General features: G+C 40.4%; 1 protein-coding gene across 5 annotated transcripts; it reads right to left on the bottom strand.

Moving 5' to 3' along the window:
• Positions 1–771: 771 nt before the first annotated feature.
• On the bottom strand, positions 772–27,535 carry RAP1B (RAP1B, member of RAS oncogene family). 5 transcript variants are annotated; one of them, XM_053405666.1, is made up of 8 exons: positions 27,314–27,535; positions 14,686–14,772; positions 12,627–12,695; positions 11,450–11,506; positions 8,971–9,111; positions 7,820–7,963; positions 5,331–5,446; positions 772–4,778 (listed from the first exon to the last, which is right to left on the bottom strand). In XM_053405666.1, the coding sequence occupies exons 2-7, from the start codon at positions 14,740–14,742 to the stop codon at positions 5,360–5,362; spliced, it is 555 nt and encodes a 184-aa protein (XP_053261641.1). In that variant the 5' UTR covers positions 14,743–14,772; positions 27,314–27,535; the 3' UTR covers positions 772–4,778; positions 5,331–5,359. The 5 variants fall into 5 exon arrangements, with proteins under 5 accessions (XP_053261641.1, XP_053261640.1, XP_053261642.1 ...); XM_053405665.1 differs by having other exon boundaries at positions 27,318–27,535; XM_053405667.1 differs by lacking the exon at positions 27,314–27,535 and adding an exon at positions 27,040–27,058.

The raw sequence follows: 27,535 nt of genomic DNA, 5'->3' as shown, positions 1-27,535 counted from the left end.
TCAACGGCTTCCTGTAACGGTCGACACAGACAGGCTCCTGGGCAGGAAGGGCGCCGCCTGCCGCTTGGGAGGACCATTCCCATATAAACCCATTTCCCGACGGCAGGCGCTGAGCGGATGCCCGTGTAAGGTTTGGGACTGCAGAACTCGGCAAAAACCACGGAACTGGGCATTATAATTTCCGATATATTAAAAGGACGAGGAGGCAGAACGGATCCTTTCATTACATTTTACCACGGAAGTGACGGGTTTTAAACACCAGCGGCTGGGCTCTCTCAAGCAGAAAAGGAAATGGGTGTCTTGAGGTTTTTATTGGTTTTATAACAGCATCCATAGCTCTTATGAGTCTAGAGCAGGGTTTCCCAAACTTGGGTGTCCAGCTGTTTTTGGACTACAACTCCCATCATCCTTTGCTAGCAGGACCAGTGGTCAGGGATGATGAGAAATGTAGTCCAAAAAACAACTGGAGACCAAAGTTTGGGAAACATTGGTCTAATTAGGAGGAAATGGCTTCCAAGTATAGCTCAAGCTACTTCATTACTGCCCTCGAAAGGCCTGGTAAGCTACCTTTGTATGGATACATAACTGAATATTTCACTGGTAGCTTCTCCTCACTATGTTGAAGGGCCTAGAAGAAAGGCCCCTGCAATTGTATTCTACTTTCTGTGTAGCTACTAAAAGCATGGAAGGAGTTCTGTCTTCTAGTACATTTGGTTTAGACCTGCTAACCTTTGCTAAGCTCCCCTCTCTATTCTGAACAAAAACGCGGTGTCAAAGAAAAATCAATTTCCTTTATTAGCATTGAAATTAGGTTTACAGGTAAAGCATCCCAAATATCCACCCATTACAATTAAATTGGCAAGAGATTAAACAGTTCTCTTACAGAGCAAGAACTGGGAAGACATGTCACAGGGAGAGTAGGGCAGGCTAGCTAATGGGTTTACACTAAAATGCATGTTAACAGTTGCTAGTGTAGCAGTAGGGCTGGTCATTCATACATGAAGCCATGGAACTGTTCTTTCAATACAAATCCAACACACACAACCCAGACAGAAAAGACAACCTGGCAAGTGGAAATACTAGGAGATAGAGGTTGCTTCACACTGAAAGCTTCTGCCTTGACAAGGAGACACCACCAGAGACAGGGCTGCTTCTGCCAATGCGAGCTCCCCACTCCGCATCAGTACAAATGTCCTTTTAAGATATCCTGACAGTGATAATCCTAACACAGATGTTGAATTGCAGATCCACTGAGCATGGATGAGTTAGAAACAAACTAGGCACAGAAGCCAGTAATAATACAAAAGGAGAAACTCTTCCCCACAAAGCATGGACTTACTAGTTTTGGAAGTCAGCTTTTACTCAAGAAGCAATATTCTACAGAATGTGTACCTTAGGCAGCTGAAGCAGCTTGCACAAATATTGCTACCTATCTGGCACTATGAGGAAGACCATGGTGACAGATAGGAAGTATTTGTATTGTGAAAGTTTAAGATTGCTCCTGAAGGAACATGAATTCTGAAATGCCTTGAGCTGTAATAAAACCTCTTAGGCACTTTTGAGAACAAGTTTCTCCCACTGCATTCTTCTTGGAGATGTTTGCTTCAGATTTGCTGTGCCAAGGGAGACAGAAAGTACACTATCATGAAAGACAAGTAGCTAGTAATACCTTGCCAAAAACCTAATCCTGTGAACTAGAATAAGCAGAAGAAATACAGAACTATACAGAGTTTGAAAAGTGATGTTACACAGTATGTATTAACCTGGAAATACTAGCCTTTTTAAAAAGTGAGCAATGAATTTGAGGGGAGGGTTATGATTAACTGCCATTATCAAAACACAGCCAGTTATTTAAAAAGACACAGGCAGTTTGGTGTTTATTCTTTTTAAAAAAACACCACCACGATGGTGAGTTATGAGTTTGGTTCCCACTAAAGACTCACATTTGAAAACCCAGGAGGAACTTTTTTGGGCCAGGAATACATACTGTATCTTAAGCTGCAGGAAGGCTGTATGAGTCTTTCCTGCAACTTTCAGGTACATGCACATACACGTTTAGGGTTGCTTAATGTTACAGCCTGTAGTGTTCTGCAAATGAACAGCTGTGAGGAAATAAAGGATGAGATATGAATAAAACAATCTTATCCAAAAGCTGTGACCAAAAGCATAGTATATACGATTGTTTGGCACTATATTTTATACTGTACAGAAAAGTCATGCACAATCTCTTAGGAAATGCTGTAGCTGTAGAACCAAGACTAATGCATTTTGGTGTAGTCATCATTTCTCGTATGAATGCAGTTAACCAGCTACGTTTCTCTGCTGGCTCCTTTTCTACCTAAAATCCAGTGATGGTGAGAAAAAAGCCCAGCTGCTTCAAAATTGGCAGAGCTCTGCAAAAGCCCTATTTGGAGCATGGGAGGACTAGAACTGGCAAGAGATTTCTCCTACACAGGGCTATGTACAAGGCTGCTTTGTATAGTAGTCCTGCCTGTCCAGACTACCAATAAGTACAGCAGCACACACAAGTTATACTCACCCACGAACAGAGTGCCAGAACTTACCAGTGAAACAGACTTCTTTCCAACCAAAGGATGTTAATGAGCATTTTTCTGTATAGTTAAGATTCAGTTCTCAAAGGCAGACAAGGTTGCAATAAACTACCAACCAAGCAGTAACCCAGGCCATAGAATCAACTATTGCCTGTGCTATCTGCTTCACAGTTTATCAAAAAATGAAAGGCTTTATAAAAAACTGAACCTTTTGCCAAGTCACCTGCATGCAGCTGGTTTCTTTAGCTAGGATTAGAAAAAATCCCAATCCTGTACTGTGATTCAGCATTCTGAAATACAGTTCCTGCCCCAGTAACTTCAGGTTCTTGTGACTGGACTTCAGTAGCCAAGATAAAACGAATACCCAACTCATGGTTGGTCAACTTGCGCTGTCCATATTTTTGCGCACTACAGCAAGCATATGGGGAACCTTGCCTGTACATTTCAGATACCCCACGCTTCCATGAGTTTGTTGCTCAATTAACCTGGTATTTTTTACTTGAGAACAAGCAGACTACATAGGATTCTTTATGCATAGCCAATAATAGTTTTGAATTATCTTGAAACAAGCAGCTTGTAAGACTACTCCATTTGCGCATCTGATGTCTTTCAGGCCTCAAAGTATTTGTAAACTTAACATAGTTCTAGGTTTAGCATATACCAGTACCCTCTTGGGACAAAGAAGGTTGGTAAAAATAATCTCACTCTCTTTTTCCTTCTATCACATTTCTTAGCAAAGATACTCAGCAACGGAGGCTGACCTAACTCTGGAATGTTTCCACTGAAACCAGTAAATTATGGCAACATTAGTGGTCAGAGCACATCCATGATTATTTAGGAGAATGTGTAAGTAGTCTGACTTATATAGGATGGACAAGCAATGATTCCTTGGGGTTTCAAATTCTAATTGCCAGACACACATTTTAACACATTACTGATCTCACCGAAACATTACACAAAACATTCAATTACAGGTAGTTGTAATGCAAGCCCTTGCATGGCAATCCAAATTTATTGAACTACTGATGCTAAGTCATACAAAATTGCACCACTTTTAATTAAGGCTTTTAGTTTACATTTGGCCACCTCAAAGCAGTTGTAACATTAGGTTGGTCAATTTAAATACTGTGGCTCCCTGTTGGATTTTACACGCAATCTTTACACCCAAACGTTAATGCATACAAAGCAACAAGGCATTGTTAAATAAATCTGCAAAAAGGTAATTACTGCAACTTAGGCCCTGGGACCAATTACACATGATTAAAATTACTTCCCACATTCACATCCACAGTACTCGTCCACCATTTAACATCTCAACCAAAACGTTACACATGTAAAACAATCACTAACAGGCAAAAGTACTAAACCTGTATATTTGGTATTGCAAATACACTTATGCATGAGCAAGCAAGGGAATTCACAGTGAGAATCTACAGCTGCAGAAGCCAAAATGATTTACAAAAAATTGTTAAATCATTAAAAAATTGTTTTAAAATATACACTTCTTGTTGTAGACCCCCACTGTACACACAACTATAAACATTGTTCCCTATGTAAACAAGGAAAAGGAAACATACAATAAAAGGTTGAAAAATCTGGACATTTCCTTCCCAACAGATATTAAAGGCAATGTCTTTAGACAGACATTATAGTGAAAGGACTCATTTTAAAGACTAGATCACTGTCTCCACAGGTTTTTTATCCTAAAATTAAAAAACTATATAGCTGTTGAGTTAATCAAAGCGCTTTTGTACAATACAATGGTGATCCTGTATTTTTCTTTTAAAAAAGTTACAATAAGCTACAAATACCGATGAAGCAAAGTTATCTGGAGTAGTCTATATAGGAGCTCTTTGGACTTTCTTTTATTACGCTAAAATAGTGGTGCTTTTCGGATTTACATTATTGTACTCTCCAATAGGAAGTATGGGGTTTGTTGCAGTATACAGTACAGTTTTCATACATGTACAACATTGGTGGATGAACAATGTCTCTTATCAGTAATACTGGATGTAGGCTCTGGTTTTACCAGTTGCGTACATTTAGATTATTTATAAGTAAAAATCTCTCGTGACACTGGAAAGTGATTAGAATGTGCAAACTGATGTAGTAGCTGTCATCCATTTCACAAAGGGTACCACCACAGGAAAGTCCATTTTAAGATGTTGGTAGGTTTAATAAAGTTGGAATGCTGGCACTGTTGTAGTCAGCAACAGTTCTTCAGACCTGGAACATAAAGAGAAACAGAGATTAATACTCAGATGGTATTTAAGCAATGAAAGATAATAACTGTATTGAAAAAAGATGTTTCAGTTGCATTAAAATTTGTTTCCCATTTCAAGAGAGGGTTCAATTCCAACTACCCCCAAGTGAAATTCTGCTCCCAGACCAGGATTTTTCTACCTCTTTCCTACTGCAGCCCCTGAAAAGCTGCTCCTGAGGTCTGAGAGAAGTGTCACAGGAGGTTGCAGCAAGAAGCAACTGGCAAAAAAAGTCAGATCCCCCACAACATTGGCAGAAGTACCTTTTACTTGCACAAGGCTATGTCTGAATCCCAAGCCATTAACTTTGAATTTTTGACCCATCCTATAAAGAGCTGGCAATCCTTCATGCATATTCAAGTGCACACGGATGCAGATATAGTGTTATAATTTAAAACCAGATTGAAATGATCAAAAGCATCTCAGCATGGCGAATGCGAAGAAATCAATTAATCATTTAAAAATACAGCAACACTTGTTGCGGCTTTCAGCGTGGCCAGATTTTGCTTACACTTACCTGGCTCAGTGCTACAGTACACACATATATTAAAGTAGCTGACAAGATGACTTTTTGCGTGCTTTCCCAGGTACTGGAGTTTTTCTGTTAATTTGTCGCACAAGGTCGTAGAAGATCTGTGAACACAAAGTTTGCTTCATATATTCAATGTTTTTCAAGTGGGATCATTTTCAGGCTTCATAGCTTTTAAACATGACATTTAAATACCACTGCAGATATCTGCTGCCACAAACGAAATTCTGATGTGTAGCGCTTATATTCTGCCTTCCAGAGTTCTTAAAACTGACAACTGCTACTTTTCCCAGTTTTTTCCCCCAGAAGTGCAAATCATGCAAATAAGACCCTGATTATTTTCAAGGGGGTTGACAGACAAGACTGAGATTGCAATCCTAAACACTTTCTAGGGAGTAGCACCACTGAAGACCCCTTATTTCCAAGAAATGCACACAATACGCTTGGATTTTAAGGAAGCTTTACTTTACATACAATTCAGCATGAATATTTGGGGACTAATTTCCTCCTATGTTAAGCAAAAGAATCCTGCAAATATTTTGGGCCTGTTTTGAACATCAGCAGTAGGGAATGTCTGGCCCATATGAGGCAGGTAAAGACAGTTTCAAAGGGAAAATCAGGAGCCTTAAGTGTGCTCTCAATTGTTCTTTGGCAAGCAATGCTGATCAAAGCCCCACTTAAACCAAGTCCACCAGAGAAATGCATCCATTGCTTGCATAGTTTGAAATCAAACCAATCGAGCAAAGGAAGTAAAGTTTGAAATCAATGATAAGATGCAGAGACAAAAGAAAACACATTGGTGATAGTGACATCATGTAATTGACAGGTGAACAAACATTGCATTAAGGAAACAAAGTAGGAGATCCTGATCCAGTTCTATGGGCCAAATAATGTGAATAGGTCTTTAATAAGATAAATTTTTTTAAAGCCTTACAGTTTCATATAAATTCTAGACTATGTGCACATAAAATGAAGCTTTTCATTCAATAGCTGGCTATGTTTTAGAGTAAATATCATCCTGAAAAGCTAGTTTCCCCACACAAAAGTTGTTTCAAAAATTCTTTCTGCCCCTACTTCCACAGACCTGCTCAATTTTTGCTTGAATAATTTTTATGTGCAATTCAGGAGTTCCCTGGGAACCACGGGAAAATACTGCATATAACCCATAAATGATAGTTGATCTTAAAGAGCTCATGCTTTTTTAAAAAAAGCTGTTGGAAGTTTAAGGCATTCTGACCAGTTTCAAAGAAAGAAATTCCATGGGGGAAAAAGATCAAATGTGTTGTCAGTTGTAATGTGCATGTCCCCCAAATGTAGTCCAAGATTGCCATTTTAAGTTTTAGGAATAACTAGAACAGTCCCATCACCAATCATGTCTTCTGCAGCTGCATATCTTTACATCAGAGAAGTCAACAAAGAGTCATCCAATCTGTTCACATCATTTATACAGTGGTACCTTGGGTTACATACGCTTCAGGCTACAGACTCCGCTAACCCAGAAATATTACCTTGGGTTAAGAACTTTGCTTCAGGATGAGAACAGAAATCGTGCTCCAGCGGCACGGCGGTAGCGGGAGGCCCCATTAGCTAAAGTGGTGCTTCAGGTTAAGAACAGTTTCAGGTTAAGAACAGACCTCCAGAACGAATTAAGTTCTTAACCCAAGGTACCACTGTACAAGTTTCCAAAACAGGATTATTAATTTCTAACATTTAGAAGCATTCAAACTTCAAAGGAGCAGTTGTTTTGGCTTTAACAGAAGACAATGCCATGGTGAATTAGATCGTCTATTTCCAGAAGGACAGCCATATTGTTTTTGCTCTAATAGGTTAAATTGGGTAGCCAACATGATGTCCTCCAAATTCCCAACCATTATTCACAATGGCTACAGCTGATGGGAGTTGTCGACAACACCTAGAAGGCATCACGTTGGCTACCCCTAGGCTACCTCTTGTGGCACCTTGAAGACCAACCAATCTGTTAGTCTTTAAGGAGGTACAATACCCTTTGCTGTTTAGACCAACTAGTCTCCCTCATTCTCATGAAGTGGATTGTTGCCAATGAAACCTCATGCCATTAGTTAATCACTTTCCAGAGGTGACAATTCTCTCCCTACTTTATACCAAGAACAAAAAAAGGTATCTCCCATTTTTGGAGAAGTGATCTCTCCCCCTTTCTGCTGGACTTTTCCAGAAGCAGAGATCATAATTCTGCCTTAGCATTGAGTTAAGACAGAGGTAGAATTCATAACAACTTAGATAGGTTTGCCAGACTCCACCTGCATTTTGTTGAAATTAACAGGATATGTCAGCAACGAATGACATATCCCACTGATTTCAATAGGAATTAGGTACAAATTTACATCTAATTTTACACTAGAATAATGAAGGTGATCAAAAACTCACAAGAGCTGATAATAGTGGCGGTGTGGGTTTGGGTTGAACAAAGTAAAATTAAATGTGTAAAATTATTTATTTACCTCATTAACATTTATTTTTGATTTTGCAGAAGACTCTAAGAATGCACAGTTATTCCATTGCCTTGCTAAATTCTGTCCTTGTTCCTTTCCCACAACTCTTTCATCTTCCAAATCGCACTTGTTGCCAACCAGAATCATTGGTACCTAAAATGATAAACATTAAGTAAAGATTTAAAATGTAAATTAAATAACTACTACTGTGAAAAGTTAAATAATTTCCTATATTAATCAGTCACACTCTGAAAGTTATATCTGAAGTCTTAATTGAAAACTGGATTCTTACACAATCAAACTAGAGGTAATGCATTTAAAATGCATCATATCATTAAAGTAATTTTAAGACATCAACATTTGAGAATGAAGCCATTAATAGCTTAGATTTGGAGTTCTCAAATCCAAGTTATACAGCACTGCAGTTCTGTACTTGAATCTACATTTCATTTTAACATAACATTTAGGGCTGTTGTGTTATCTAGTAAAATAATCCACTGCCCTTGTATGATTCACCACTTTCTGAACCTAAAAGAGCGACTTATTCTAATGAGATAATTGGAATCTGAGACGGAGCAATATGGCACAATATAGTAATGCAGTAAAGCAAAGCACCAGCTTCTTTTAAATCCAACCAGCAGTGCTCTTCCTTCTGGCTCCAAATTAACATCACAGACAGTACTCATTGTTTTGTAATGTTTTAAAATGGCCAGCTGCACACACGTCTCTACTTAATCAAGGAATTGAATATCCAAGCATTGTTTACGTTTTCAAACACAGTATGAATCCTGCTAGTCTTGGCCTGTGTGCATAGTTTATCTTCCAAAGCCCCATTTTAAATAATAAAGTCCCACTTAAAGAATATATTTTATATTTATGATTCTTGCTTATTCTGTCTTTAAAGCTTTGATAGTGAATTTGTGCTAGTTCAATTACATTTTTATACAATAGTCATAAAACTAGCAGCAGATGTTCTGTTGAGTGGCCACATATCAAGGAAAGAGACAACAGGAATCCCATTTTCACCCAAGGCAAGTTACTATGCATACATCAGATCATGTCCTTATTGTAGAACACTGGCCATAGAAGAGCCATAAGCTGTGCTTCTAAAGAGAACCTCCACTGGCCATTTGCAAACAATGCTTAGGAAGACTGCTTACATCATCAGTGTCTTTGACTCGAAGAATCTGTTCTCTTAGATCCTGCAAATCATTAAATGTGGACTGTGCTGTGATGGAATATACTAAAGCAAACCCTTGACCATTTTTCATGTAGAGGTCTCTCATGGCTGTAAACTGTTCCTGTAAAACACAATGACAGAAACGGAGAACTCAGAACAGTTATCTGACAAATGCAGCCTGACTTATGAGGACTGATCATAAGCATGAATTTAGTTTTCCTATCCTGTTTATGCTAAATAGGAGCTGGCTGGCTTTCTGGACATGTAAAGTAATCAGTTGACACTTACTCAAAATAAGCTGGAAGCATTGTGTCAAGAATTACAGATTTACAGGGGGAAAAGGCATCAGTCTAACAAGCAGATGGATTAAAGACACTGTAAATTAGTAGTGAAACTTCAGAGTTCCAGCTATCTTTATTCAGTTAACAATTTTTCCATCTTTTCCCACTCTTTTTAGGCAGCATCTTGTTCTATACCAGCAGTGGGGAACCTCCATCCCATGGACCTAATTAGGACCAGGTCTCCCCATTTGGCCTGTGAGGCACACACCTGCCCTACACCTATCATCATATATGACATCCGGTCTGGGTCAGGTAAACACTCAGCTGCGCCAAAAGGGGCTTTGCAGCTGATCAGTGGCACTTGTAAAGCCCTGTGCACAGAGGCGCTGATGATCAGCTTATCTTCAGGGCTTGTATATCTGTGTCATATACCCAGTTTTGCTGTTCGTCATAGTTTGCAAAGCCCTGTGCACTGTTCTTTGCAAGTGCCACATCAGGGCTTGTAAAGCACTGAGCCTTTTCCTGTATGGTTTTTGACACCAGGTGACTGTCAACCCCAATTTTCAGTTTTTAGAACAGCCTTTTCCTCCTAAAAATTAGTGGTATAATGAAGGGATCCAACGTTAGTAAAGTTGGGTAGTTAGAATGGATACAGAACAAAATCAAATATATAATCAAAGTTGTATTTAACTTTGCGGTGACTAGAGAGCAAATATTCATGTGCACTGCTCTTTAGGCATGTTTAAATTGGTGGGTGGTACATGGCTATGTCATACTCAGTGTAGACCCATTGGAATCAATAGACAAGTTAGCCATTCTTGGCAGGATACCACCTCAATTATTTATCGTTTCAGTGCCTTCATTTCTCCCCTTTAAATAATGTAAGGGGGGAGGAGGAGATATTTAGTATTTTTAAAACCCCAGGTACATTTTTGAATTTATTTACAGCATTTCTGTCCTGCTCTTCAGCTGAAAAGAAGTTCACAGACCAGACCGACTAACAAATATCAGAATTAAGCCCCTGTGCTTGGGCTTACAATCTCAAAAGGCATACCACAAAGAGATATGGGTTTGGGGAAAGAGAAGGGAAAAAGTAGGTCTGAATTACAATTGGTATTTGCTTGCATAAGAATTAAATTACACGAAATACACCTTCTTGCTTTCCCCCCTTAGTCAAATATTTTCACTGAACTACTTTGGGCTACCGCAAACACTTTGAGATTTTTATACAGAATGTAATATATGACACCCCTCAGGAAACATAACAATATAAGACAAATAGATATGGTAACTCTGGTTTTGATTGATTTAGGACAGCAGAAAATTTTCTGGGAAACCCACAGCACTGCTTCATATGTGGTGTCAGAACTGACAGACGTATCTATGAATGATATTGGGAAGGTGGTGGAAAGCTGCGTGAAAAATACCAACTCAGCAAAGAGCTGCACTATAAAAGGCATAGGCAAGGGACTGAAAATAAAGCTGCACCTTCTGCAGGACTATAGTGCAGACACATTTTTTGTGTGTGTGTGTTTTTTTGGGGGGGAGTCACAGGATGGATCCAAAGATTGGTGTACTGTTTCTCCTTATACGCAAGATATAATTAGTACAGGTTTGCGTATGCAGATCAGTTGCTCTACATGTACAAGCTTCATACCATACCACAAGCTTAGAGTGCCTGCTGGAAAACAATTTTTAAACAGATGCTGAACATCAAGATGCTGAAGTGATTGTGAGCATTTAATACCTTTCAAACATGTACAGAAAACTAACCCTCTATCATTTTAGAATTCAATGTTCATTTCCTCCTCCTCCTCCACTGATATTACCCCTTCTACTTATTAATAATGTCACTTGTATAGTTTTGTCAAACAGGTTGGGGAAGAAGAACAATTTATTTGTAACTTAGCAAAGAATGACAGTGACATGCTGACCGTTGTCGAGAGACACTGATAAAAACTTAGTTTGTTCTGTAGCTCATTTTTTTTTAATTCATGGATAACATATACACTCTTAAATAAACAAAAATGAAAACAATCATATACTAATAGTCTTATGCATGTTTACAGAAATTAACTGGAATGGCTTGTTCTGTAGCTTAATCTATTGCTCTGTAAACACTTTCATTTGTAAAAGTTGACCTATAGTAGTTTTACACTTAGTCTTATTTTTACATACCGTTCCTGCTGTGTCTAAGATTTCAAGCATACATTGTTGTGCATCTACTTCAACTTGCTGTCAAAAAAGAAGAAGACACAATTTTGTAGTGAAGTATAAACAGCAAGACTTCAAATACTCATTAACTTGCCTTTACAAGTTATACCCACAATGCACAAGATTATTTCCCTTACCATAGTCAAAGCAGTTGGCAGGCTGAAAGAGAGTTTGAGAGTTTATAATAAAATAGCAAAATAGATATGTTAATTTTGCTTGGGTCGGGGTTTATTTTGTAGCAAGAACTGCACACTAAATTCGAGCAGAGGGGAAGGTGAAAGCAGAAGAAGAACAAGATGACAGCGAGAAAGTATTTGTTACCATTTAAGGACATTTTTTGGGGGGGAAAGCCCATTTTTCCTAATACCAAATACCCCAGTCCACCACTCCCAACAACCCCAGCCAGAATATCCAATGGTTAGGGGTTAGGGGAGTTTTATTCCAAAACAGTTGGAGGACACCAGGTTGGAAAATGCTCAAGTAATGTGCTACAATGCAGGTTAAGTGCATGCCTTTTAGAGCTCAAGACATCCACTGTTTGCCATTAACACAATGTTCCTCTTGACCATAGTGACTCATTTTAGTTCATACTGCTATAATTGTGTCTATATGGTTTATTCTTATGTTTTAATTACAAACCACCACATTTTTCCTTTTGGAAAACTCAGAGCACTTCCTGGCCTCTCCCATTCTGGCAGTGAACTGGTCCACCCTCACTTAGCTTCATGAAACATCACTGGGTTCTTCCAGATCATTCACGGAAAGTTGGTAGTTTTTTTTTGTCACTATGGTATGGTAAGTTGTGGACAGTTGCTTTGTTCAAAAGTGCTTAGTGCTCAAAACAGAGCCCAGTAGCCTTCATGACACAAGCTAACCAAGCTGCCCTACTTTTATTTTTTGACTGCCGGAAGCTAGGTGAAGCTTCTTTCCATCTCGAAAAGGACCTATTCCAATCTGACTAGAAATGCCTGTAGCCTTCTCAAGTTGGGCTGGGTTGTAACTTAGCCACATCAAAAAACAAAGCAGGTAACTTTCACTGTTGTGAAACAACATCTCCAGATTGCCTCAACCAAGTACATTCAATAACACAAAATATGCTATTCACTTAAATGTATACTACAACTTAAAATAATGTGCATACCTTTCGGTAGGAGTCTTCTATCGTAGGATCATACTTTTCAACAAATATTCCTTGAACAAACTGTACAGTCTACAACAAAAACAGCATTTTAAATATACATACCTTTTTAAAGCAACTTTTATAAATATTCCTATTAAAAGGGACATTTAAACTGCAAACAGTTCATTACACATATAGAAAACACAAGTTGTTTCTAGCTTGCTGCCTATGTTTATATTAAGTTTCTTCAGAACACTGACATGTCAATTTAAAGGTTAAGAGCCAGCATTAGTTTTGAACTTTGCTTCAGAGAAAAACTGTTCAGCCTTGAACAATGAAGGTGCTACTAAACTCAGTTGTACTATAAATTACACCAGCCACTATTAATTGACTCAGACAATGCCCCGGTGTCTGTCTGTTTCCCCCTTATAAGGTGCTTAAATCCATGTCTCTCTTTTTCTTTACTACCACATATTGAAGGCAGGAAGCCTTCAAGGGAGCTGCGCTTAATCTTATTGCATCTGAGTGACATCTGCACTCTCTCTGCATATGTATCTGATGGCATGAGGCTTTTATATACTGAAAGTGAAATGGGACTCCCATTCTTCTCCTCAGGCTCTGTAGTCCCCCAGATCTTCTCTAAAGAGCTGGAAGACCTTCTGGAGTTTAAAGGTAAAGGTAAAGGTACCCCTGCCCGTACGGGCCAGTCGTGACCGAGTCTGGGGTTGCGCGCCCATCTCGCTCAAGAGGCCGGGGGCCAGCGCTGTCCGAAGACACTCCCGGGTCACGTGGCCCGCATGACGAAGCTGCTCTGGCGAGCCTGCACCAGCGCAGCACACGGAAACGCCGTGTGTTTAGGAGTTTAGGATGAGTGTAAAGGGAAGGGGAAGAAGTGGAAATGTGCTCATGCAATTTTGGATATCACCCTCCACACTCTGCTTTCCTACAAAAAATCGAATAAAGACTAGCATAGGGTTTCTCTGACTGACATTTACCATTAAGCAGTGTTTGCTCTGAATATCCAAACCCCATGCTGAGACACATTCAAAAGGTCACCAGATTTTGAGTGACTTCCTCAGTGTCTCCCGATTTTTGAGGTTTTTTTCCAGCCTAATTTTAGACAGTGAAAATTCAGAATGGATTGGGGCAGATGATCTTACACCCCTAGTAAAATCTCTTTATTGGTGATGGAGGTAGTTTGGAGTCTTTTTTTCCTTTTTTTGTTTTTTTTAAAGCAAAATAATGAAACAAAAAGGTTATACAAATTCTCGTCATGATGAAGTGACAATAAGTTGTATTACCTTTTATAAATGATTGAAGTAACTCAAATGACTAAGGTTTTTAAAAATGAAGCCGAATTTTAGGTCCAAATAAGGTGCTACAGATAGATAAGAAAAGCATCTATTAAAACCTTCTGCCTGTTAACTTTTGGAATTCCTTTTTTAAGCATTAGTATAATTTATTGGAAGCTAACCACTGACCTATTTTTCAAATATTGTTCAACAGAGATGCAAAAATAAATGAAAATTTTGTTTGTTTCTGCAACAACCACTTCTACTTCCAATTCCAGCTTCCCAACATTGACAATTTTTACTGTAGCACTAATTTTTTTCTTAAAGCAAAATGAACAGCTTTCCAACGCTCAATAAAGACAAACAATGGGGCACTCCATTGACTGTACTGACTGAACTATAGGTAGGTTAAAAATAGATAAATAAAATTGGTATAGAACATATGTATATACACACATATATACCGATATATGTGCATATGTTCATATTACACACCTGAAATGCTTTCCAGCTGCCTATTAATGTATTGGTTGCTTAGAATGTTTAATAGAGAGACTGATGCTTACAGCAGGAAAACTGTGCTTTTCTTGGATTGCTTGCCAGGATCTGGAATCCTATGACTTAATACTAAACACATGCTTCACACATAACAAAACTGGACTCGGGCACATCACAGTGCACAGAAGTCACCTGAAACACCCAGACACATCTTACTGGGAGTTTCAGATGAAATATACAAGTTTTATATGCTTAGACACAGTCATAAGAGGCCAAAAAATATCACTCACCAATGCAGACTTTCCAACACCTCCTGAACCAAGAACCACTAGTTTATATTCACGCATGGTGCAAGTGTTGAGTCACCGCCTTTATACCTACAAGAAAAAAAAGAATCTGTTACACTGAGCTGCATATGGCACAAGTTTGGCTTATCATTTTTATCTTCTATTAGTACAGAATACAGAGTGTTCATACTATTGCACTAAAACTTCAAACAAACAAAAAGTACAGATAGCTTGTTTGAAAATAGTAACAATTTTTCTATGTGATAGGCGGTCTGAAAAGTATGTTGGAAGAAGTTTAGCAAATATCGTAGTCACTTATCCACTGCAGGTAATATATCTAGCACAATGTCCTGATACAACTATAAAGTCAGTGTCAGTTGATATACCCTTTTTGTGTAACCTTACATGTCTGGGATCATGTCTTACTATTAAAATAAAATGTTACAAATACTGATTTTACCTGGGAAATTTTTCCCAGGAAAAAACAAGTATCAATAAAAGCAGCACCATAAAAACAGCAGAGGCATAGCATCTGTAAAGAAAATCATTTTAACCCAGTGCTAAGAGATGTTAGGAGGAATGGTGCCAGACAGATCTTTCTGAGGGGGGAATTCTAAAGATGGGATACCCTGACCCCCCCCCAAAAAAAGTCGTACACCCAGTTGCCACCAGACAAAACACCAAAGTCAAGGACACAGTGGCAGGCCTCTAAAGGTGATGTTAATGTACAGGCAATTAACATATAGGAGCTAGCCATTCTTCAGAATGTTAGAGTGAAATGGCAAAGAATTCGGCATGCTTCACATGGTTTCCTCCACTAAAGCAGCTGGCCAGGTTTAGGGTGCAGAAAAGTCCAAAAAAAGGGCGGGGGGGGGATAGGCCACCACAATAATAGGGGTAGGGTGGGGGGGAGGTGTAGTGGCCTAAATTTGAAAGCTAATGGGAAGGATCCTACAGGAGTTGGGGAGGCGAGAAAAGAAGGGGCTATATATTGTCAATATATTGTCCAAAACCAATTTGAAGTCCATTTCATGATATTGGTTTCATAATTTTTGACCTGGCAATATATTGCGAATCAATGATGTGTATTTGTGTTATGCAAAAATCACAATGTGGAGAAACTGTGAAGCCAGCAGAGAGAGAAAGCATGCAGGTCCTTTTTCAGTAGATACTGAGGGAGAAGTTTCCCCAAAGTCCTGCCCGCCCTCGATTGCTTGCTCACTCTTTCTCACTGCAGCAGACAGAGGAGAGGAGGAAGCCCAGCAACAGCAAGCCAGGAAGGGTAGATGCAGCCCATGGAGGAGGCAGCAGTGACTTTACTCTAGAGTCATGCGGGGAGTCATTTCTACTCCCGCACCCTCAGCGCCAGTCAGCTGACCCATGCTGCGGCGCAAGCGGTGACAGTTCACTTGGGAGGCAGGAGGCAATTTTAAGTTCAAGTCTCAGTCACATACATCATGACAGGACTTCAGAAATTGCTCACACACAGACCATTCCCTATTGTGGAACGTGTCTAATGCCTAGCTTCGAACACTGCAGCAGACATCTTGGCTTTTCATTACCAAAAGGCTACACTCAAGTCAGCCAAGCATAGGAAGTCTAGCAGCAGCAGGAGCTACAACAACAACAGAACAGCTGAGGGTGGCATTAGGGGGTTAGGGGGGAGAAAAACTTCATTACTACCTACTAAATCAGGACCCATATACCTACTGAGCTGAAAATAGCCAAATGCAAAGTTGAAGTTCCGTTCTACCTTATTAGATTTGCAAAACCAAGTATATATACAAGTATATAACAAGAGTTATGCAAACAAAACTGATGTGTGTGCATATGAGAAATATCCATATCTAATGCTTCAGACTAGGTCAACAGTATCATAAGTTCACCAGTTCCACCAACTGAATTGCACAACATACACTGCCCTAGCTTCAAATGCAACTGAAAGCACCCAAGGAGCATGTGACAGAAGAGTGTGTGGGAAACTGATTGACAGCAGGGGCACAGAATGGAAAGTTGGATGGAGTTAAAGCAGGGTAGGGGAAAACTTTTTTGCCTCTGGGGACCAGATTCTTATCAGGATTGGCTTTGTGTGCCAAAGTTGATAGGTGGGCACCAACCTATCAATGATATGATGTCATTATGCACCACAATGGTTTTGCAAGTCTTTCCATGCCTCTCATTTAAACACAATACCAGAGTTTCCTGGATTAATGCTGCAAAGCAGCTTTTGAAATAGCCTCCATGCCTTCCTGTGATGTACACCCACCAGCTACACGCCTCTCAGTGATGGAACTCTCAGCAGGGCTTCCAGCGATAACCACTGAAAACAGGAAGTTATATCTGGAAGATGGTCCTTTAAAAATCCTTGTCCAAAGCAATTTAGTGCTTCGAAAGCACATGTGCCTCATTTGAATACATAAGTATATGAACTAGATAGAAGAAGAGGACTCATCAACATTCTGTTTTCATTACACCACTTACTCAGATTCTTCGCCAAGTGTTCTGACAAGAACTAAAAGTTCTTTGACCTATAGGTCAAAGAAAATATTTTGCATGTGCGCCTAAAAACATGAATGCCACAGTTGCGTAATTCTGTGTCTATACATTCTTGAATCAAGTGAAACTTCAGTCTTGAGAACAAAAGTGCTCTCATCACTAAGTAGCCTTTTCATCCACATCCATTATCTACTGGGCAACATACTTTCTCTCCTTGCTTTGTGATCTCTTCACTACAAAAGTACAAAGCAATAGGAATGTGCTTAGGTTACATAGAACAATGGGGTGGGGTGGGGTGGGGAGACTGGTGAAGCTGTCAGGGAGAATGTAGTCCAAGCTAATCTTGCTCAGCACACTGAATTTAGCTTTGGGCTTTACGTAGAAGAGTCTGTACAGGGTAAAAGTTATTCATGAGGTTAGAAAGATAATACAGTTCCAGACTGGTTCTCACAAAAGTGAAATTTAACTGATAGTTAAAATTTGCTTGTGTGATCCCAGAAACAGGAATATTTTGGAGCAGCTTACAACAGTTAAAAAAGATCTGACAGTTAACAAATCATTAAGTCATTGCCAAACATGTGTTTTATACATGAAACCATTTTTGGAAATAACTTATAACCCAACTTCCTTTCTAAGAAAAGCTAAACTAGACCAAAGTGACAGATTAGCAATAATTAGGCCTTCCTGTTGTGCAAGTTCCACCGAAGTCGTGAAAGATATCACATTATTTACGACGACCTTAGCAGAACAATTTGAGCATTCATCCTAGTAAAACTGAAAGCAGCACAGACCTTGGTTTTTGAAAAAAGTGGATCGTTTGCTAATATGGGTCTTTTTTACTAGACAAAGTGAGCAGGCTTAGTATTATCTGCTGAAACAAATAAGTTCTAGCTCCTAGATGCAGCAAGCTACATCATTTAATTGCCACTTCCAGCTTGTGATATTGATTCCCTGCTGTGCAAAAAAGCCTTTGTGTTGGATTCCCTTGATGTGAATGGCCTTTATTGACATTAGATGATGCTCTGTCCAATTCAGGAACTCTGATGCTATCCTGTTGTGACTGAAGTATTTTGTTCTTTTACGCAGAACAATCAGATTTCACATTACTACCAAGCACTAGGAACGCCCCCCTTCAACCATGAGCTAATGAGCTTTTCCAGAAAACATGCTCCCTCTTCTTCATTTGATTATTTATATTGGTCCAATAGTAAGTGTGTGTCTGCCAACTATCTATACTAACCCTTGAACAAGGCGGCCCAGAAACCACTGCTGTGTTTAGTAAACAGCACATACCGTATTTTTCGCTCTATAACACGCACCCGACCATAACACACACGTAGTTTTTAGAGGAGGAAAATCCGTAGGCATGCCACCCGTAGGCATTCCCTCCATAACACGCACAGACATTTCCCCTTACTTTTTAGGAGGAAAAAAGTGAGTGTTATGGTGCAAAAAATACGGTACATTCAAAAAACTTTTGTTTCAGAACTAGCTTATGGATAAGTTTATTTACTGGGCTACATCAAAGTTTACTGCATGTAGACTATCACATAGTGCACTATTTTTAGCCACCTCTACTCAGATAACATTTTGCTTTGTGTCAACTTTAGAGAGAAAGCAACCATAAAGCAATTGCATAACAATACCACACAGAGCATATTAGTTAAGTTTTAAGGTGTTCATGGAAATTCATTTTAATTTCCAACAAAAACAATCCTATAAAATAGTTACATAAACCACTGATCATACCGCATGACACCCATATTTAATTTTTTGAGGGACACATATATCATTTTAAGTCTCTGGGATATCAATTATTGTCCATTTTTGAGACAAATAGCGCAATACAGAAGTCAACTGGCATGTTTTTATTAACACTATCAGTGATGTTTCTTGCACATTTCCTCGATGAGGTTTTCAAAAGTGTCAAAGCAAATATAGTCATTCAAAAATTAGTATTAATTAATTAATTACCTTCCAATAACAGAAGCATCATTAATATAGATGTTCACAGTCAGACGTAGAAGTTGAACTATATGGGTCAACAAAATTTAGCTGACTATGTAGCCAGGCAAAATTTATTCTCACTATAACCCTGTGGGAGTTCTGCTGGTGTAAAATCCTTTTGCGCTATTTTGAGTAATTCCCTTCTCCCCCTAAAGCCCTGTACAATATACATCCCATTGTTCAGGGCTCCCTGATCCAAACCCTCTGGACAGAGTTTTGGGGGGCCAAGGGGCTTCAGGGGAAGGAAGGGAAGAGGAAGATTAGATCTTTACACCACAGATAAATATGCTACTGACTCTGGGCCTGCACTCTTCCACTAGGGCCTTCCCAAGTTCCTGGAGATTGTTTCCCAATCCCACCCCCCAGCAGCGAGAGAAGGTGAAGAGAAAGATCAGTTGCACAACCTGACATCCACTCATGCAGTCTCTGGGTACAACCCTTAAAGCAGAGCTATGCATTAAATATGACCCTAAGTGTGCATTGTTCCACCAAAATATGTCACCTGAAGAGGGCAAGCATCTGATAACTCAGTTAGTTAGAATGTGGTGCTGGTAATGCCAAGGTTGCAGGTTTGATCCCCCATAAGGGACAGCTGCACAGTCTTGTATTGCAGGGGGTTGGAGTAGATGATCATCAGGATCCCTTCCAACTCTATGATTTTACTATCTATGATTAAAAATCAAGAATTTTTAATTCAAAAACTTTATACCCATGTTGCAACATCTACTCTAGGTGTTGTCTCCACCAATTTCAGAGCATCCAATAACTGTTCGATCACTCGGTCCTATATTGACTTCAAAACTGTGGAATCTTCAATGTGGCATTCCTCGGGGTTCAATTTTATTCCCAATGCTGTTTAACGTCTACATGAAACCAGTGAGTGAGGTTATTCAGTTTTGGAGTAAATTGTCAGCAATATGCTGATTATTACACACAGCTCTACTTCTCTTTTACATCTGTAGGTGTGACAGTGGATGTACCGGGCCATTGTGTTGCTTCAGTAACAAAGACAAACCAATTACAGTGAAAGGAAGAGGTCACTGCCTAGTAGCCCCCCTGGATTATCAGGTGAATTTAAGACCAGGAGTTAACAGGATGACACAAAGCAGTTCCATATAGGGCAACCCATTTAAACTCCTCAGCTGGAGAAGCCCTCCTTATAAAGGAAAATCACTCCATGCATATTTGCATATAAAATAAGCTGCATGTATATGATGAAGTATGTAGATTGATTTATAGAGTTCAGCAGCTCTTAAATTCACACAGAAATAATCATGCTTGCCCTGCATACTAGCCTCGGCCCAGTATACTTGAAGGAGCATCTCCACCCCCATCGTTCAGCCCAGACTCTGAGGTCCAACGCCAAGGGCCTTCTGGCGGTTCCTTCACTGCAAAAAGGAAAGTTACAGGGAACCAGGTGCCCGCCCTGTGGAATGCCCTCCTATCAGATGTCAAGGAAATCAACAACTATCTGACTGTTAGAAAACATCTGAAGGCAGCCCTGTTCAGGGAAGTTTTTAGTGACTGATGTTTTAATGTCTTTTGAATATTTTGTTGGAAGCTGCCAAGAGTGGCTGGGGAAACGCAGCCAGATGGGCGGGGTATAAATTATTATTAATATTATTATTATTGCCATAGAACTCAATACTACCCAACTACCTTGTTTATTTCTACTATCCTTCAACTATTTTAGTCTCCCTCCCACCTAATCTACACCCTTCAATCAAGTCTTTCTGCTCCCAACATTCCAGTTTCTTTAAATATTATGTCCTGTGTTGTCCTCCTACCTTCAACACGTTGCCCCTACAAGTTATGCTCTCTTCATTAGACTTTCTGTAACTCCTATTGCTGGATACTAAGTTTTTCTCATTTCCTTGGGATAGGCTATCAGTAGTCAACAACCATTTAAGACAAAAGAAAATGCCTCCACCCTGTGTGAGTTATCCATTCTTAATTTTAAAAGCCTGATAAAGGTAGTGGTGAGAACAAAAGTGTGTTCTCAGTAACTACCAGTTTTGAGGGTAGACACTTCTTACACACCATTCTGATTCACAAACCGGTCAAATATATTCAATTATGAAAGCTGAGTAAGTCCTGCAAATTTGCACATTTATTTGAGCTATGGAATTTGTGTTCTGGGGAGTCTGTTCTCTGATGAATAAAGAGGCAAGGCTTTGAAAATTTAAAGAGTTTGACATCTGCGCTACTTCAAGAATTGTAATAAACACCAACATAAGAAAGCCTGCACATGCACTGTGAACCTTATAAGGTACTCACCCTGTCTACTGCCCCAATCAAGCCCATGTCCACAAATGTTCATAAGACAATTCACCATCACCTAAGAATCATTAGTATGTTTGCATGGGTCTTGCCTAGTACTTCATGCTAAAGTCTGCATGGCATGCTTCCACAAATGCATTTTTCCTCAGAAAGGTTTCATTGACGCCCATGGTGCCAATATGTTAAGGGGAAATAAAGCCAAAATAGTATTAAAGAAAAGTCTTGCAGGAAATTTCTTACAGCTGATAACACAGAGGAGTCAAAGTTAGGTTTTACTACTAGTAATCTATCTTAGAAGACGTTCTCCTTTACCCTGAATTTTCTGACTCAGGAAACCAGTTTGATCAATTCTGAGACCTGTGAAAGATCTCTAAATTCTTGTTGCACTGCTGACACCAATAACACCTTTAAACAGAACACACAGCTCAACAGCATCTTTACAGTGCACTGCACCTTGGTCATACATTTACATAGACTGCTCAAGAGCAACTTACATACTGCCCAATGGATTGGGTGGTTTACTTTGAATTAGAATTTTTGCAAAGAATGGCAAACAATGGCAAAAATGTGGAGGCAATGAACTCCACATTAATGTCAAAGAGGAATTGGGGGAAACTGCATTAAGAGGATGAATAAGGGGGAAATGTAAACTGCCATGTAAACTCATGGCTGGCTTGAAAACCACGTTGGAATGATAGGATATAAAATTTGACAAATATAATTAAGACTTGGTAAGCTGACCACCTTTTTTCTTGATATTAATATTCCATTAGCCAAGACTGGCACAGTTTAGTTGTTGCAAGAATAAAAACCAGAGAACTATTTAATTAATCATTCACATTTATAGAGTCTTTACTCAATATTATAGTTATAATTCATTATAATGTTATGGTTAACAATGAAATTAATTTGATTTTGTAATTAACCAAAGTATTAAGTAGCATCTTTGTAGATGTATCTAGTTTCTTCTTACAAAGTTAATGTTTTTAAAAAATTCTGACCAGTCATTTGAAAACTTTTTCTATCGGTCCAGCAATAAATAAAGAAAACTTTTAAAAGGCCAAAATCTTCTGATTATGATGTATGGAAAGGTCCTCCTTTCTTTTAGATGTGTCTTCCTTTGAACAGCTACATGCAGCCTTCTGTCAGTTTACTGATTTCTGACAAGGAAGAAAATTCCACTGTTCTGACTGCAGACTCACCAAGAATTTAGAAGTCTGCTATCTTAATAAACTTCCGCTAGTTTTATAAATTAGAACTGTTTAAAGTATTCTGTATCACAGAGATTATTGGAGGTTTCAATAAACGTTTTCACCTGTAAACAGTAAATACGTTTATTTAGGCAGCAATATTTCTTTATCAATTAATGGCAGCATGAACACGCTTCTTCACAATTATTTTTACTACCTAACTTTGTTCAATGCATGTTACCTAAACAACCACCTAACTGCCATTTCTATCACATTAATCAAAGTACAGTCATATCTCGGGTTGCATATGCTTCATCTTGAGCGTGTTCGAGTTGCGCTCCGCAGCAACCCGGAAGTAACGGAGCGCGTTACTTCCGGATGTCGCCGCTTGCGCATGTGCAGACACTCAAAATGACGTTATGCGCATGCACAGAAGCGGCGAAAAGCGACGTGCATGCGCGCAGACGTGCCATCACTAGTTACGTTTGCTTCTGGATGCGAACGGGGCTCTGGAATGGATCCCGTTCGTATCCAGAGGTTGTTGTTGTTGTTTAGTCGTTTAGTCGTGTCCGACTCTTCGTGACCCCATGGACCAGAGCACACCAGGCACTTCTCTCTTCCACTGTACTAAAGATGCCTTACTGCCACCAAAAGGCCTTTCTTTAGGAAAGCTGATTTCTCTTAAGCTGAATTTTCAAGAGTTCACCATCTGAAAACAATATTTGGAACCACATGCTAAGCACGGCCACTATTATATAAACTATCCATCACTTTGTCTCCAACATAGGCGCCAACACCATCTCTTCAACTTATCAATTGTCAGGAGTTATTCAATACCATTTAGATTGCAGTATTTTTTTCTATCTTCCATGTTTTAGAATTAAAAATACAACTTGAAACTGCTTCAATACCATATATGTGTAAAGGGGGCAAATGTATGGGAGACCTTTCTCTGTGTAGAGACCAAGTGCTGAAATGAACTGGTGTTAAGGCACAAACTAGATAGGGAAGGCCATATTTGTTTATTCAAGTGTCTACCTTTTTTTAAAAAAAAAACTTTTCTCTAGGCCAACTCACTTTCAATATTGAAGTTCAGCTGGGAGAACACTGACCAATCATGGACGGGGGAGAAGGATTCAGCTCTCCTCAACCACTTGCCTCTTTCAATGCGAAAATTAGCCACCACTGCCAACTTTATATGTAAATAGGGAAGACATGTGAATAAAAATAGGCAACTGCCCTCACATGCAGTTTGGTCCTGTTGCATTTAATTGGTTCTGAAGCCCAAATGATAGTTATATTTCAATGTCTTGCACAACTGGTCCTTTATGTAATTTCATGTTCTTCGCCTTGTTTTACAAAACTCAAGTTCAAGTCATTTCTTAAGCTTGTTTCTTCTTGTTTGTTTTCTAATCATTCTTCAGATATCACATCACAAGTGCAAATACAACTATACAAAAATTGTCAAGATACTGAAACATGTAGCAATTACTTTCATACTGAGCCAGGTAAATCCTTTTACTGTACTAATACAGTCAAACCTCTTCTTGCGTCCGCCTCTGCTTGCATCCATTTCATCCATTACGTCCGTGGCAAACCCGGACGTAACTGGTGGGTTTGCCACCATTCGCATCTGCGCAGGAACGGCAATCGCCGTTCACACATGCGCACACAACGGCACCTCTCCCAGTGACCCGTTTCGACCTCCGGAACGGATTATGGTCGCAGGTAGAGGTTCCACTCTACCTGATCAAAGCAAGGAATGCATACTGATGGCAATGGGTTTCAACTGGCTAAACTAGTCCCCAAACTCCCACACCTAGTTCAACACTAAACTAAAGCAGTACATGTTCTGCTCCTAGAAGTCCACCAATAAAGCTTCATACATCTAGATGACATACTAGATGTATGGCTTCAATTCTAATATTTTTCTCTGTGACTTGAAGGAACTTCCATTCACAGAAGTTCAGCACACAGAAAGAGTCCTTCCAAGAGTAATTGTACTTTCCCCCCCATGAATAGAACTCCTGTTAACAGAGTAAGAGCTTAAGATGCAAGTCTATGTTTACAACTAAGCATTAATTTTGAAGATTAACTAGTATTGCGCAAAGTCTGCTATTTTATTTGGAAGAATAAAACAAACTTCCCACATTGGAATATTTGCTGGAGATGAGGATTCAAGTATTTTCTCAAGGAAAAATGGAGAATACTGTATTGGATCTTATGGAATCCCAAGTATTTATAGAAAATCAGTACTCAAATCAACGTAACTGAAGAAAATTGGTGAAAAAATATTTCACAAGCCACTATATTTCACAAGCCATTCTAAACCCATGACCCGTCAATATATTTTTTGGGGGGAGGTTATCAACGAAAAATAAAATTCACATTAGCATTTCCACTGCTACAGTTGGTGAAGTTGTTCATTGCACTCTTATACTTAAATTGTGATTTAAAGTTGTGTCCTACCAAATTCTCATGGCTCAGGAAGGATTATTGTTCACATTTACAACAATACTCCACTGTCTTAACTGAAAGTAACAAAAGTAAAGCAGAAACAGAATGGTCTTCCACTGCTTCTGCTAAACTTCCAGGTGTTGTTTGGTAAGTCCTTAAGGGGAATAAGTTTCCATATTTGTGGAGTAGTCAAAAAATTATCTATATATCTTTGCCACTCAAAAAAAGAAGAGCAGGGCTCCTCTTGATAGAACAGGCTGTTGTTTGGATAAAGGGAATGAGAAAGTATTTGATTATAAAACTATTAAGGGCTTTATAGAACAAAAGTAACATAAAGACGTATGCCCAGAAAGGTACAAAAAGCCAGTGCATGAGATTTATGCCACTGACACATCCCAATGAGAGATAAATTTCCAAAGCCTCACCATTCTGAACAAGTTGAAGCATTCTAAACTAATCTTCATCTAATCTTCATTTATAATCTTGCCAAGAAGCAACTATAGTAGTCAAACTACAGAAGTATCGAAGCCTGAAATATTAGATTTAATGTCCGAGGCAGAAAAAAATTGGTGAAAAACATTTCCAGGCACACCTGTATCCTTTCTGAACATGTTGCTAGTTTCAAGAGCACCTCAAGGCCACTCTCCACCTCCAATGAAATCATGGGGTTTGAAAATCATTTTAGTCTCATTTGGATTTAGTTTCTTAGACAAGAAGTTACTCTCAGATACTGATATAGGACACATCAACTAGAAACTGTACAGCCATTCAGCACAGCACAAGAAAGTGAAGAGAGTCTGTGCGTTAGGCAGAGATGCCACTAAAACCCAGAATAGTTAAGAAACATGGCCACCTCCTGTGGCATATTGGGTCAAGTGTATCTGGTTATTAACCAAAAGGTTAGTGCTTGGAGTCCACTCAGAGACAGCTATGGGTAGGAATCCAACACTGCAGGTGTTGGACTAGATGACCCTTGGGGTGCCTTCTCACTCTACAATTCTATGATGTATTAGAAAGAGGTGGTGGGTAGCACTGACTTCCATTTTGTGAAGTTAACTTCACTGTGCCCAGCTGGAACTGCTCTAGTTCCTCTTAACCTGACGCCTTAAGCCTATTTTAATGAAAATTAACACCCACTGACTTTAGTGCAGTTGCACTGCATTGAAGTCCAAGACATCAGATATCTCATACTTGCTAGAAATACCACAAAGGGAGGGGGGATAGTAGTACAGTACAGGGTGGATCCCCACACCCACCCTCAATTTCTCTCTCCAATTTGTCTGGCTTTCTGTAACGGGGCAGATCTGCAATCAATGCAGCACTCCCCCGTCAACTCTTTCCGAGCGGTCCCCCCTCCCCCCCTAATATATATATGCAAATGTGAGTTCAGCAGAGCAGGGCCCGGATCTCAATTCAGATTCGGCCCGATTTGACTCCGAATCTCCCTTACGCGGAGTCTGACCCCGCGTTCAAATGCCGCTCGTTCTTTTATTCTTCTTCTTTTTTTAGGGGGATGCGAACAGATTCTGGCAAGAGGCTGGAAAGCGGAAGAGGCCTATCTCCGCCTGGGAAGCGGCCGCCCTGCTTCCCCGCTGGGGCGGAGAATGGAAACAGTGAGCCGCTTCGACCCAGCCGGACTAGGCGGGGCGGCGGCTTCCAGCAGAGGCCGACGCCGCGGGAGTCCGGCGGAGTTTCTTCCCGGCTACAGGCAGGGCGGGTGGGGAGTGGGGGTTGCTGCTGCTGCTGCTGCTGCCGCCGCCCTCTCCTCCTTACCGGCAGGTCCCAACTGCGGGCGGCCTCGCCAAAGGGGCTCCAACTTTCCCCTTCCGCTCTAACTTCTCCTGGGGAGGCGGCCATAAGGAAGCGACGGGGGGGGAGGGAAGAGAGAGCTGAGGCAAGAGGAGCCCGGCTTCCCCACCCCCCTTACCGAGGAGGGGAGCGGCCGGGCTCGGTTCCGCCTCCGCCATGTTCTCTCTCAGGAACCTTGTCCCGCCTGCAGAGCGGAGCCGCCGCCGCCTCCCCCCCCCCGGAACACACATCCCGGCTCGCCCTCGCCGACGCCCCCCACCCCCACCCCGCTTGTGTCAGGGACTAACCGCCAACCGCCAACGTCCCCTCACGCGTTCGGCGCCGGGCCCACTTCCCCCTCGTCGTCGTCCTCCCCACCCGCCGTCACTCCCGTTGCCGCCGCCGTCTCTTACCTACCGGACGGCGCTGCCGCTCCCCGCGTCCGTCGCCGCCTCCCTGGCCGAGCCCTCGGAGTCCTCCCCGCCCGTGCGCGCGCGCACACCACACACACACCCGCGAGCGCGCAGAGACTCCCTCCCTCCTCGCTGCCTCTTGCCTGGGCGAGGCTTGGAGCCGCCGCCGCCGTGACGCTGCACGCCTGAGCCTCACTCTGGCTGCTTCCCTTCTTGCTCGGT

The sequence above is a fragment of the Podarcis raffonei genome, chromosome 10 (genome assembly GCF_027172205.1).
Source record: "Podarcis raffonei isolate rPodRaf1 chromosome 10, rPodRaf1.pri, whole genome shotgun sequence".
In the NCBI taxonomy this organism is placed as follows: domain Eukaryota; kingdom Metazoa; phylum Chordata; class Lepidosauria; order Squamata; family Lacertidae; genus Podarcis; species Podarcis raffonei.
The sequence above is the reverse complement of the archived record's forward strand: the minus strand, read 5'-3'. Positions and strand labels throughout refer to the sequence as shown.